The 14,869-nt window shown below is 40.7% G+C and overlaps 1 protein-coding gene across 1 annotated transcript; it reads left to right on the top strand.

Annotated features, from left to right (window-relative positions):
• Positions 1-768: 768 nt before the first annotated feature.
• znhit1 (zinc finger, HIT-type containing 1) lies at positions 769-14,276 on the top strand. The gene is made up of 6 exons (XM_085758917.1): positions 769-993; positions 1,965-2,062; positions 3,842-3,917; positions 7,369-7,448; positions 8,438-8,607; positions 14,150-14,276. The coding sequence occupies exons 1-6, from the start codon at positions 969-971 to the stop codon at positions 14,169-14,171; spliced, it is 471 nt and encodes a 156-aa protein (XP_085615043.1). The 5' UTR covers positions 769-968; the 3' UTR covers positions 14,172-14,276.
• The last annotated feature ends 593 nt before the right edge of the window (positions 14,277-14,869 follow it).

The raw sequence follows: 14,869 nt of genomic DNA, 5'->3' as shown, positions 1-14,869 counted from the left end.
GACGCACCTGAACTCATCATGCATCACCCTCGATGATAGGCTACCGAGGTTTTATTGTTCTTAAATTAAATTTAGGAATACTTTAAATACCCAGTTCCACCCAAAACAAAAGAAATAGGCTACATTATAAAATAATGAATAATTTCTATCCATCTAGACAGTGAATTTTTAAGACTAAGATTTGGATTTGAAAGTAACTTGTGTGTTTTCTGTGAAGATGATATTGAAACAACAGAGCACCTCTTTATTACTACATGCTCATTACCCAGCTGTTCTGGAATTTCTCTTAAATAACCTCATAATATTGGCAAAATATTTTATTCATAAATGTAAATTTCTAAATGTAACCCCATTGTTTAAAACATTAAGTCCAAGAATGCACAACGTTTATATCAACATTTATTTGATCTCTCCCTTCATCAGACCCCAGAAAACTAATGTGAGGTACGTTGTAGATCCTAATTTTCTATATTTGTAAATTTTCATTTACCTTCTTTGTATCAAATATCTATTTATTTGAATTTTTACCTCAAATTATAATTTTTATATATTTTTTTATTTAGTTTCAAAATGTATTTTATATTGAAATTTGCTGCTTGTAAGATTTGTATTTATAATAAATATATTTTAAAAAATATATATATAAAAAACTCCTCAAACCGATGAACGGTTGTAGCGGTTTGATTTTCCCGCCAGATGGCGACAAAGAAAGACGAAACGCGCTCAGACGATGTCCCTTGTGCGTTGCCGTAGTAAATACAATCACGCTGTCGGCCATGTCTATGGTTCAGACCTGTGTGGATTTTTTTTTTAATAACATCGTATTTATATTCAGTTTCAGTCTTTAAACTCTAAAGTCTGTGATCGAGCCTGTAAAAGTGAATCTGTGGGGAAGACGTTCGCGCTTAGTCTGGTTGTGTTTGGGTTTGTCCCTCTGCGGCCGCCGTAGGGAGCAGGAAGCAGTCGCCATGGTGCTGGAGAAGAAAGCTTCTGGTGAGTTTGACTCTATATTTATAGATATTTATTAATTTATAGATATTTGATCGATAAATCCAGACTAATCGATGATTGAAACGTGAGACTGACGGTCAGACGTCGCCATGGAAACCAAACGGACGTTTCAGCCGTTTCAGTGACGTGTAGTGACGTCGTTTCTCTGTAGTTTCCAACAAATCTTTGAGTTTTTTAGACAAATCTTCAGTGAATAAACCAAACACGAGGTCATATCAGAGACTAGTAGCACAGTGGCTCCATAACTACAACATTTAGCAGAGCAACCAGAGGATTTGGGCGGTTTCTCACTGTAAATCGACTTGTAAAGCGAATTATTCACATTTCCTTTTCATTCATCATGATCCTCACACTCACTGACTGACACTGTAAAGACTGATTACAGAAACTTTGAGCCTCTTCATGTTTCACCAGTGTTAAAATAAAACAAAAACAAACCAAAAAAACCTGCAAATTAACTGGTTGCACATGTGCAAGTAGATGAAAAGTTTACCTTCAAATGTCTCCATGTTTCATTTCATTTTTGATTTATTTCATTCATGGTATGTACATTCTCACATAGTTGCACATATACATAGTGTACACATTTTCACCATGAATGAAAAGGAGCAGGATGAAGAAAAAACTTATAGTACCTGCCCCTCTCTGTTGTTACAAATTTCCTTGGCTTGCTTCAACACCAGTATTATTCTCTGTTTCAAAATATTAAAGATGATGAAACATGGTAATGACAAAAACAAACAAACAAACAAAATAACGGTAAACACCACTCGTCTATCTATCTTTTTCTTTTTTTACCCCTTCTTTTTCTCTTTCTCCTTCTTCTTTTTTGTAGACACTTTTCAATTCCTTACTTTGTGAATGCTGGGACACAAGTCTGGAGCCCTGGGTGGTTGATAAAACTATTAAAAGTGTTAAATGTTGATGATAATAAAGTTTTATTTTGAATGCAGCCCGGGTGGAGGCGGGCCAGCGCCGGGTGCTGGATGAAGCCACCAGACTGAGGAGACTGAGCAGACAGCTGGAGGCTCTGGAGAAGGACAACTTCCAGGTGGGACACTCCGACACACACCTGAGACACCTGAGACACCTGAGACTGGGTTGGTGGCGAGATGAAGCCTCATGAAGCACAGAAGAAAATAAGAGACCACTTTCACAAATGTTTCTTAAAGGGAAAGGTCACCCAAAATTGAAAAAAAATTATTGTCATTTAGAGCTTTTATTGGCTGAAAATGATTAAACTAGTCTAAATAATAAAATATATCAAGTCTTTTCAGACCTTGAATAATAATAATAATAATGCAAAGAAAACATGTTCATGTTTATTCCTAAACAACACAGTAAGAATATTTTAACTCAGGAAAAGAAAAGAATGACTGTCGTACATGTAGAGATGCTTTTAAAGGGATAGTTCACCCAAAATTGAAATTTCCCTCATGATCTCCTCCCCCTCATGTGGACTAAGGGCTGGGAGAAGTTTCAGAGTCCTCCGTGGCTTCTCTGAGTTACAGGGGGTCTCGGCGTAGCAGTGCATGTCCATATGACGGTTGCAAATGGATACCAACTGTCTTCGTAACAAAAAGACACACCAAAAAACATCCAGATACCTCCATGCTGCTCGTATGTAATGTCCGTCTTGTATTGAAGCCCCGAAATGCGAAATTGTAGCTCCTCTTCCCGGTTCGTCAAATTTGGACGGACCAGGAAGAGAAGCTTCCGCTACAAAACAAGCTTGAAATATAGACTTATTTAATTTTTTTCGATACAATTTCTCATGTCGGGGCTTCAATACAAGACGGACATCACATACGAGCAGCATGGAGGTATTTGGATGTTTTTTGGTGTGTCTTTTTGTTACGAAGACAGTTGGTATCCATTTGCAACCGTTATATGGACATGCACTGCTACGCCGAGACCCCCTGTAACTCAGAGAAGCCACGGAGGACTCTTAGTCCACATGAGGGGGAGGAGATGATGAGGGAAATTTCAATTTTGGGTGAACTATCCCTTTAAAAGCATCTCTACATGTATGACAGTCATTCTTTTCTTTGAACATGAACATGTTTCCTTTGCATTAATATTGTTATTATTATTCAAGGTCTAAAAGACTTGATATTTCTGTTATTTAGGCTAGCTTAGTCATTAGCCAATAAAAGCTCTAAATGACAATAATTTTTTTTTCATTTTTGGGAGAAATGTTGTCGGTAGTTGATAGAATAAAACAAAAAAAAATTAATTTAATTTTACTCAAACACATACCTATAAATAGTAAAACCAGAGAAACTGATCATTTTGGGAGTGGTCTCTTCATTTTTTCCAGAGCTGTAGATATTAGTGGTCTGTAGCTATATTTGAACTTTTTACTGGTTTAAATAGGTGATTTGTGTTCATAAAGAATCAGAAGGGAAAGTGGGAATGGGTGTGAGGACAATGAATATGCTTGTGTTGTGTATGTATGGGAAACACCGGAATAGAGATAATACTCTTGAAACACAAACCACTGTTGCAACCGATGCAGAAATACCACAGGACGTCATCGATACGCGCTTCGCTAAATACTTCCTGGATTACTCGACACGCACTTCGAAGCCTCGGCACGGCAACACACATCACTGGTGTTTACAGCATCTGACCAATCACATCACAGACATGGACACAATCTGAAAAGTCTGAAGAAAAATAGAATCATCCTTTCACGTTTCACCCAAAAAAAAACCATCAAATGAACAGTTTACACGTGAACAAGCAGATGAAACGTTCACTGACTGTCTCAGAGTTTAGGGAGAGTTTAACGGTTGTTGACGTGTTGTTGTTGTGGTTGTGTTTCCAGGACGACCCTCTGTCCTCCCTCCCTCCCCCAGGTCCGACCGCCCGCCTGCCGGCCTTCAGCGAGACAGAGGAACCAGGTGAGACGCCGTGTCCTCGTGTCCCTCGGTGTTCGTTACAAAACACGTTACAAAGGCAACACAGTCACAGTGATGCATTAATATCTGCTCAGGGTTCCCACGCGTCAGGGAAAACACATGGAAAATTTGTTTTAGTCATGGAAAACACATGGGAAATTTGTTTTAGTCATGGAAAACACATGGGAAATTTGTTTTAGTCATAGAAAACACATGGAAAACTTGTTTTAGTCATGGAAAACACATGGAAAATTTGTTTTAGTCATGGAAAACACATGGCAAATTTGTTTTAGTCATAGAAAACACATGGCAAATTTGTTTTAGTCCTGGAAAACACATGGCAAATTTGTTTTAGTCATGGAAAACACATGGGAAATTTGTTTTAGTCATGGAAAACACATGGGAAATTTGTTTTAGTCATGGAAAACACATGGGAAATTTGTTTTAGTCATAGAAAACACATGGGAAATTTGTTTTAGTCATAGAAAACACATGGAAAACTTGTTTTAGTCCTGGAAAACACATGGAAATTTTGTTTTAGTCATAGAAAACACATGGAAAATTTGTGTTAGTCATGGAAAACACATGGGAAATTTGTTTTAGTCGTGGAAAACACATGGAAAATTTGTTTTAGTCATAGAAAACACATGGAAAATTTGTTTTAGTCATGGAAAACACATGGAAAACTAAAACTTGTTTTAGTCATAGAAAACACATGGAAAACTTGTTTTAGTCATAGAAAACACATGGAAAATTTGTTTTAGTCATGGAAAACACATGGAAAATTTGTTTTAGTCATAGAAAACACATGGGAAATTTGTTTTAGTCATGGAAAACACATGGGAAATTTGTTTTAGTCATAGAAAACACATGGGAAATTTGTTTTAGTCATGGAAAACACATGGGAAATTTGTTTTAGTCATGGAAAACACATGGAAAATTTGTTTTAGTCCTGGAAAACACATGGAAAATTTGTTTTAGTCATAGAAAACACATGGGAAATTTGTTTTAGTCATAGAAAACACGGGAAATTTGTTTTAGTCATTGAAAACACATGGAAAATGATTTATCACAGCTACCAGAGGTTTTCGTTTTTCAAAAAAAAAAAGTGGGAACCCTGCTGCTGTAAATCAGTAATAAAACACAGTACTAATAAAAATGTCTGTGATATTTTACCGATTACAATCAAAGTAACTACACTACAACTGCAACTAACGATTATTTTCATCATCGATTAATCTGTCGATTAGTTGTTTGGTCAATAAAATGTCTAAAAACATCAATCAGTGTTTCCCAAACCACCAGATGACAACGTCCTCAAATGTCTTGTTTTGTCCACAAACCAAAGAGAGACTCAGTTTATTGTCATAAAGGAACAAAGAAACCAGAAATATTCACATTGAAGAAGCTGGAATCAGAGAATCTGGAGCTTTTTTTAATTAAAAAACGACTCAAACTGATTATTAGATTATCAGAATAGTTGATGATTAATTTAATAATTGATTATTGCTGGAGTAATTAATTAATTGTTGCAGTTACCAACGCTATAAAGTAAGCGTAGGCGTGTGTCAAACGTCTCATCAGCTGCATTAAACCACAGTTCAGCCTTTCAGTCGTATTTCTGAGGTGAATATTTGGCTGAAAGTAACTAACAAAGGTAGTGTAACGCATTACAATTCAGAGACAGTAATATAGTAATCAGTGTTGATTTCGACAGATGAGACGAGACGAAAAACATTCATCAACAAAGGGTTTTTTCATGACGAAAACAAGACGAAATCAATGCCCTTAAACACTGACTGTGACAAAATTTACACTCATTTTTTGTTGACGAGACGAAATCTACTTAATCAAATAAAAACTTAATAAAATGTCTCTTTCTTTTTTCGTCACAGACTTTTAAATTACAATCCAAAAAGTGCCTTCACTGGATGCGCATCAGTTTTTTTTCTCCTCCTGCGCTGCTGCCAGGGGTGTGTGTGTGTGTGTATGTGTGTGTGCGCCTGAGTGAGGGGCACACACACACCGGTGCTGTGCTAAGTGCGGCGAGTAGTAAGATCCTTTTAAAGCTCTTAATGGTCTCGGTCCCAGCTACCTATCTGAGTTGCTTTTAACATATGAACCCTCTAGAACTCTCAGGTCTTCAGGCAGCGGCCTTTTAATTATTCCAAAAGTTGCGAACAAAACATATGGCGAGGCCTCATTTTATCATTACGGCCCACGCCTATGGAACCGACTGCCTGAGGACTTGAGGAGAGCAGATAATCTGGACATTTTTAAAAGCAAACTGAAGACCTACCTTTTTAGCCTTGCTTTTAACTGATTCGTACTATTTCTATTATTCTGAAACATGCATTTAAACTTAATTTATCTTATTTCCTTATTTATTTGTTTACTATTATATTTTTTATTCTATTTTAATTCACCCATTCTTTTCTCTATTTTATCCCACTACATCTGCTTATTTTTACCTAGTGTCTTTCTGGTCTTATATCATTTTACCTAGTGTCTTTCTCGTCTTCTCAATTTTATTTATTTTACTTCATTTTATTTAGTGTTTTCCCCACTGCAAATTAGTGAGTATTAGATAGCGTTTCCCCGATAAAATCAAATGTTCTAAAATTATTGTGTGAATGTGTATGTGTTTGCGAATCTATGTATGTCTCCCTAACATGTGTTCCCTATGTCTCCCAATATGTGTCCCCTATATTGCTTGTTTTTAACATGTAAAGCACTTTGAGCTGCCATGTGGGCATGAAAAGTGCTATACAAATAAAGCCTGATTGATTGATTGATTGATTGATTGATTGATTGATTGATTGATTGATTGATTGATAGTACACACTGGCTAGGGGGGGTGGGGTGGTGCGGGCGCTGTAAACCGCCGAGCAACGGAAATCATGTGCAAGCTGGAGCACCCCCCGTTCACATCATTGCATTTGTCAATCGCTGTGTTTTATTTTGAAAATTAACCGGATTCTCTCGCTGTTTCTTTGTGCGACTTCCTGCCTGGCTTGACAGGGTTTTTTTTTTATCTCAAGCAATTTGCCTGGTAAAATAAAGGTTAAATAAACACACAAGCTGGAAAGTTGGCTCATCTGACAGCTGTCAATAATGACATAAATCTTGTGAGATGAGTGAGAAAAAGACTAAAATGAATCTATTGGTTTGACTAGGTTAATTGTGATTAACATGCTTTCAAAGACTAAAAAAGACTATTGACTAAAACTAGACTAAAATGCTTTGGATTTTCTTTGACTAAAACTAGACTAAAATGCCAAGACTTTTCGTCGACTAAAATGTGACTGAACAAAAAAGAATACAAGCTGACTAAATATGACTAAAACTTAGAAGGGCATTTGACACAAGACTAAGACTAAAACTAAATTGAAAAATAGCCGACAAAATGAACTCAGCAGCCGGTCGTCTGTAACGAGTTGTTGTGTTCCTCCAGAGAAGAAGAAGAGGAAGACGAGGGGCGACCACTTCAAGCAGCGCTTCAGGAAGAACTTCACCACGCTGCTGGAGGAGGAGGTGAGGAGGGAGGGAGGAGGGAGGAAGGAGGGAGGGAGGAAGGAGGGAGGGAGGGAGGAAGGAAGGAAGGAGGGAGGGAGGAAGGAAGGAAGGAGGAAGGAAGGAAGGAAGGAAGGAAGGAAGGAAGGAAGGAAGGAAGGAAGGAAGGAAGGAAGGAAGGAAGGAAGGAAGGAGGGAGGGAGGGAGGAAGGAAGGATGAAGGGAGGAGGGAAGGAAGGAAGGATGAAGGGAAAAAGGAAGGAAGGAAGGATGAAGGGAAAAAAGGAAGGCAGGAAGGACGAAGGGAAAGAAGAAAGGAAGGAAGGCAGGAAGGAAGGACGAAGAGAAAGAAGGAAGGATGAAGGGAAAAAAGGAAGGCAGGAAGGACGAAGGGAAAGAAGAAAGGAAGGAAGGCAGGAAGGAAGGACGAAGAGAAAGAAGGAAGGATGAAGGGAAAAAAAGGAAGGAAGGACGAAGAGAAAGAAGGAAGGATGAAGGGAAAAAAAGGAAGGAAGGACGAAGAGAAAAAAGGAAGGATGAAGGGAAAAGGGAAGGAAGGAAGGATGAAGGGAAAAAAGGAAGGCAGGAAGGACGAAGGGAAAGAAGAAAGGAAGGAAGGCAGGAAGGACGAAGGGAAAGAAGGAAGGAAGGCAGAAAGGAAGGATGAAGGGAAAAAGGAAGGAAGGAGGGAAGGCAGGAAGGACAAAGGGAAAGAAGAAAGGAAGGAAGGAAGGAAGGATGAAGGGAAAAAAGGAAGGTAGGAAGGATGAAGGGAAAAGGAAGGAAAGAAAGATGGGAGGAGGCAGCAGATTAGGTCAAGGAAGGAAGCAGAAGGATGGGCGAAGGGAAGGAAGGAAGGAAGGAAGGAGGGTAGGATGGAGGAAGGGAACATATCAGGTCAATTTGACCCAGTATGTTAATTTCTCTGACTCCTCCCCCTGTCCTGTGCTCTGATTGGACGCTGCCTCTGACTCCTCCCCCTCCCCCTGTCCTGTGCTCTGATTGGCCAGAACGTGTCTGAGAAGCCGGAGCCCAACTACCTGTCGGCGGCGGCCCCCCCCTCCTCGCTGCCCCCCCGCCACTTCTGCTGCGTGTGCGGCTTCCCCTCGCACTACACCTGCACCACCTGCGGGGGGCGCTACTGCTGCAGCCGCTGTCTGAGCACGCACCGGGAGACCAGGTACACACACACACACACACACACACACACACACACCGGGAGACCAGGTACACACACACACACACACACACACACACACACACACACACACACACACACACACACACACACACCGGGAGACCAGGTACACACACACACACACACACACACACACCGGGAGACCAGGTACACACACACACACACACACACACACCGGGAGACCAGGTACACACACACACACACACACACACACACCGGGAGACCAGGTACACACACACACACACACACACACACCGGGAGACCAGGTACACACACACACACACACACACACACACCGGGAGACCAGGTACACACACACACACACACACACACCGGGAGACCAGGTACACACACACACACACACTGGGAGACCAGGTACACACACACACACACACACCGGGAGACCAGGGGCCTCATGTATCAATGTTGCGTACGCACAAAAAAGTGGCGTACGTCATTTTCCACGCCAACGTTCAGATGTATCAAAAGTGAAATGACCGTGGAAAAGTGCGGTGGCCCACGCCAACTCCATAGCTGGCGTACGCACGTTTCTACAGCTATTGTTCCTTTGGCGACACCTAGAGGTGAAGCTGGGAAACTGTTAATAATGTGAAAACAATTAGTCCTCAGAGTGATGTGCACATCAGAGACACATTTATGAACAACCCATCCACATGTTGCAATTAGATAGGTGGATATAAAAGCACGCGCCAAGTGGCACCGTCAGCTTTAGTTTTAAGATATTGCAGATGCTGCAGTGCGAAGTGAATGTACAGATGCATCACATAGCCTATTAACAAAAATTGTGGCGAGATGGCTGGTTCAGCGCACGATTCATTCATTCAGCATAGTTGGGAACAGATTACAGGCTGGCACTGCAAAGTAAATGTATTTGTTTAATTGTCCTATAACCCCCGATGCACACTGAGCATGTCCGCCCAGATATCACACTGTCAGTGACTTTCTTTTTGCTGGTTAAACTACACAGACTGTGTGAAGTACTTAATGTCAATAAACACATGCGTAAAGTTGGACATGTGTCTTTATCAGCCTCCCTGGCGCACTTCTGCATTTATTTACTACGCGATCTGTGTATAAAAAAAGGCAGATGACAATCATAAATCCATTTCACATAATTTAATTATCGAGTACATTGTCTGCTTTCATTTGGGATGACAGCGGTCCTCCGCCTCACGTTCACCTTTATATAACACACACACTCTCCCACGGTGCCGGAGGACGGCAAAAAAAAAAAAAAAAAGATGTTTACACGGTTCAACTTTATCGAGGAGCACCTTCAACTCAAATTTGGTTAAATTGCTGTTCCTCACAGTTTTTCATGGTGTTATCTGACCGTAAAGAGAAGGGAATCTTTGGTGCAGGCCTTGTTTACATTGATTTGCATATTTAAATGGAGGCGTGGACAGGGAGGAGATTACCACTTCGGCATGTGGCTCAATTCCACGTTGATTGGGATGTACAAAGGAAAAGTGCTTGGATCCATGCGTACGCACACTTTGATACATCAGATTTTCTTTGTGCGTACGACAGTTTCTGGATTCTGGCGTACGCCATGTTTCAGTATGAAATCCACGCAAGTATTGATACATGAGGCCCCAGGTACACACACACACACACACACACACACACACACACACACGCACACACACACACCGGGAGACCAGGTACACACACACACACACACCGGGAGACCTGGGGCCTCATGTATCAATACTTGCGTGGATTTCATACTGAAACATGGCGTACGCCAGAATCCAGAAACTGTCGTACGCACAAAGAAAATCAGATGTATCAAAGTGTGCGTACGCATGGATCCAAGCACTTTTCCTTTGTACATCCCAATCAACGTGGAATTGAGCCACATGTAGAAGTGGTAATCTCCTCCCTGTCCACGCCTCCATTTAAATATGCAAATCAATGTAAATAAGGCCAGCACCAAAGATTCCCTTCTCTTTACGGTCAGATAACACCATGAAAAACTGTGAGGAACAGCAATTTAACCAAATTTGAGTTGAAGGTGCTCCTCGATAAAGTTGAGCCGTGTAAACATCTTTTTTTTTTTTTTTTTGCCGTCCTCCGGCACCATTACAAAGGGGATGGGAGAGTGTGTGTGTTATATAAAGGTGAACGTGAGGCGGAGGACCGCTGTCATCCCAAATGAAAGCAGACAATGTACTCTAATTAAATTATGTGAAATGGATTTATGATGTTTATTGACATTAAGTACTTCACACAGTCTGTGTAGTTTAACCAGCAAAAAGAAAGTCACTGACAGTGTGATATCTGGGCGGACATGCTCAGTGTGCATCGGGGGTTATAGGACAATTAAACAAATACATTTACTTTGCAGTGCCAGCCTGTAATCTGTTCCCAACTATGAATGAATCGTGCGCTGAACCAGCCATCTCGCCTCAATGTTTATTAATATGTGATGCATCTGTACATTCACTTCGCACTGCAGCATCTGCAATATCTTAAAACTAAAGCTGACGTGCCACTTTGCGCGTGCTTTTATATCCACCTATCTAATTGCAACACGTGGATGGGTTGTTCATAAATGTGTCTCTGATGTGCACATTACTCTGAGGTCTAATTGTTTTCACATTATTAACAGTTTCACAGCTTCACCTCTAAGTGTCGCCAAAGGAACAACAGCTGTAGAAACGTGCGTACGCCAGCTATGGAGTTGGCGTGGGCCACCGCACTTTTCCACGGTCATTTCACTTTTGATACATCTGAACGTTGGCGTGGAAAATGACGTACGCCACTTTTTTGTGCGTACGCAACATTGATACATGAGGCCCCTGGTACACACACACACACACACACACACACACACCGGGAGACCAGGTACACACACACACACGCACACACACCGGGAGACCAGGTACACACACTTTCCATGGGAAGTTAAGCAGGGGAATTTTGGAAATATTCCAAATTGGAAACTTTCCATGGGAATTATTGGAAATTATTGGGAATTAACTGAAAATTGGGGGTAATTTAAACAAACTATATCATGTCCAAACATGAATGTTACAGTAATATTTAGTTTTGTCATAAGCAGAGATCCATGCAAAATAATACAATTAAAAAAACATGACATTTCAACAGATTTATTTGTTTTTGTTCTGAATAATTAAAAATCAAAGGAAAATTTAAAATTTTGAAATGTCACAAAATAATGTGAGGTCCTGTTATACCAGCAATTTTCCACTTGTTAAGAAAGGCACAGGAAAATTAGAGTTGAAAGTTGTTTTACTTTTACAGTTTTTCTCAGTCGCTTTGGTGCTTTTCTCACATCACTCTTAACATTTGCACAACAGTTAGTGCATTTCTCAGAACAATTATCACAAACTGCAAAACCTAGTGGATGACCTGCAAAAGCGCGTCACTTGCTCAAAATGGATTGTCCATCCCTCAAAAGTAAGTACTCATGTCAATGAAACTGTCAGTGTCGTCAAAATGAGAAGTCCTGACACCATCGTCTATGAACAAGATAGTCAAATGGCTTTGTCATGTTTTCATTAGGACACTTTATTCTCTAAGTGTTTTCCAATGCAAAAAGTCATGATACCTGAAAATGCTCCAGACAGCACTATACACTACTAGTACAGCCATGTGAAAACTACAGTAAAGTTACACATTACTGTATTTAGTGGAGATACTGAATATGTATGTTTCACATTTCTACTGCATATGCTCTTTGCAATTCTGATTTGTTCACAGCATTGTTCAAAGGAAAAATACACTACAGTCATCTACAACAAACATAAGAAACACTCTTTGGATACAACTTTACGTAAACAATGTTGCAGTACATATAGTAACTGAACCTACAGAGTACTGTAAATCATTCCTGCACATCCAGACGTTCCAGTCACATTTTCATCTACATCACTCTGTCAACTGTAGCGATATTCAATATTCAATATTCCCAAAGATACAGTAATGTCATCCTTACATTGTATCTCTTTCAACCTTATGCCATTGTTTGTAAAGGGCTCAGTCTCTTCCAGCTCTGTGAGGTTGTCTTGTAATCCTATGTGATGCAGAGTAAAAGTACAGTAATGTACAGTACATGTACTGCATCAACCATTATTACTGTAGTGTACAATACTGTAAAAGTGCTTCCTACTTGTAAAATGCTGTAGTACAGTACCGTACTGTAAAGATGGGAAATCTTTACTGTGGTTGCTGTAATACATTACAACACAGTAAATCTGTTCTCTAGTGAAGCTGTAAGTCTAAATGCAAATTAAAAAAGTTCTCATCCCACTGTATCTAACAGTAATGCCTGACACAATGACAGCAGTGCAGATTGTTTAGTGCTGAATTACTGTCCAATACCATACATACCTGTTCTTCCTTACTCTAAATGTTTGAATAATTGAATTCACAGCTTCTCCCAACATTTAAAATTAGTTTGAAAACTAGTTCAACAATTTTGTATGTAATGACTCAAGCAATGAAATGAGGACTATTAGTTCTATAGGGAAAGACTATTCAGCGTTCAAAAGTATAGTTCATTTTGACTGACATGACATAAACAAATGATAATGTTGTAAAACAGCAGAGAATTGTATGAGAGCAACTGATACATGTCCAAAAGCATTTGCACTTTGTTCAGAGGAAGGAGAAACTGCTGCTATGATGTGGACAAATGACGACATGTTGTGGAGGTTGAACTAATAGTTATGAGAACTTTCATTCTGATCTGAGAACAGCACCAAAGCGACTGAGAAAAACTGTAATTAAAATGTCTGTTTAAAAATCGTGGTAAAAGAACTGTTTTAAAATGCCATTAAAACAGTTCAGTCTTTGAATAAAAAGGGGAGGGTGGCTACTCAAGTCCAGGGCCTTAGGATGGGGGAAGGGGCACCTGGCCGCCGGCTGCTCCGCTCCGGCCCTGCAGTGGCGCACTCACTGGATTCCCCCTCGGCGAGTGCTGCGGGGGGGGGGGGACACAGCCTCGGGTGGTCAACCAGGACAACTCACACACTCAACACGTTCAACTCAGCTTGTGTTCCTTTACTTGTCACTTTGTTTCTTGCCGTCAGCTCAGCCACACTGTTCCTCCGTGGACTCACTTTCAACCACTGCTCCGTCCAGACTCGCCCTCTCTGCTGTGTAACTCGCGGAAAGCACCGACAATTGGTCCAAATTGCGGAAAAGTTGCGGTGATTGTACAAAATTGCAAGATCGCAAAAATTTGCGGGGATTGGCTGAATTTGCGTTAATTGTTGCGATCGCAACATCGCGAATTCCTGGAGGGACTGTAAAGTTCAGTGCAGCCACTCGCAAAGCAGCCGCTGTTTTATTTATTTATTTTCGTTTTTTTCTCCACTCAGTTTTTTTCCCCACTCAGTTTTTTTCCCACTGTTTATTTAATATTCGAATATTAATTTTCACATTTGAATCTCCGATTTTTTTCAATATTCGAATATATATTAGAATGTAGAATATTGGTTGACGGCCCTCTGTCTCCTCTGTGTCTCTGCAGGTGTCTGAAGTGGACGCTGTGACCGGTCACCGTGGCGATCGGCCAATCAGGACTCACGTTGTTGTTGTTGTTGTTGTAAATAATGAGTGTTGTTGTTTTTCAGTAAAATAAACAGTAAACAAACCAATGAGCCCGTCTCCATGGCAACCACCTCAATCATTAACACACACACACAGAGTTCAGACTGAGAGAGTGTGTGTGTGTGTGTGTGTGTGTGTCAGGGCGAGGTAGAGCAGCAGGAAGTCGTCGTCGTCGTGGAGACGAGCGAGGACGAGGAGCCACGGTCTCAGACCTGCGATCAGCCGGACCCCCGTCACGCCACGGACCCAGGAAGCAGCGGACCATGACCAGACAGACAGACAGGTGGATGTTTCTGCTTTTCACAATAAGAGTCTGGAATGGGAGGGAGAGTTTTCACAATAAGAGTCTGGAATGGGAGGATTTTCACAATAAGAGTCTGGAACGGGAAGGAATGTTTTCACAATAAGAGTCTGGAACGGGAGGATTTTCACAATAAGAGTCTGGAATGGGAGGATTTTCACAATAAGAGTCTGGAATGGGAGGATTTTCACTATAAGTGGGCGTGTCCCAATATGCACACTCGATCACACTTACACACTTGGGCACTTGGCGTGCGCGTTCATGGGCTTGCACTTTACCCACACTTAAGGTAAGACCGCATCCGAGCGGTATTTGGCCAAGTATAAATCCCACAATGCA

The sequence above is a fragment of the Trachurus japonicus genome, chromosome 18 (assembly GCF_045865225.1).
Source record: "Trachurus japonicus isolate A0001 chromosome 18, Traja_1.0".
NCBI classification, from domain to species: Eukaryota; Metazoa; Chordata; class Actinopteri; order Carangiformes; family Carangidae; genus Trachurus; species Trachurus japonicus.
This window is presented reverse-complemented; position numbering and strand designations above follow the sequence as displayed.

Excerpts from the sequence above, each read along its gene's own strand:
- znhit1 (XM_085758917.1), top strand. The coding sequence starts at position 969 with ATGGTGCTGGAGAAGAAAGCTTCTG. Across the intron at positions 2,063-3,841 it reads TGGAGAAGGACAACTTCCAG|GACGACCCTCTGTCCTCCCT; the intron begins GTGGGACACTCC and ends TTGTGTTTCCAG. Across the intron at positions 3,918-7,368 it reads CAGCGAGACAGAGGAACCAG|AGAAGAAGAAGAGGAAGACG; the intron begins GTGAGACGCCGT and ends GTGTTCCTCCAG.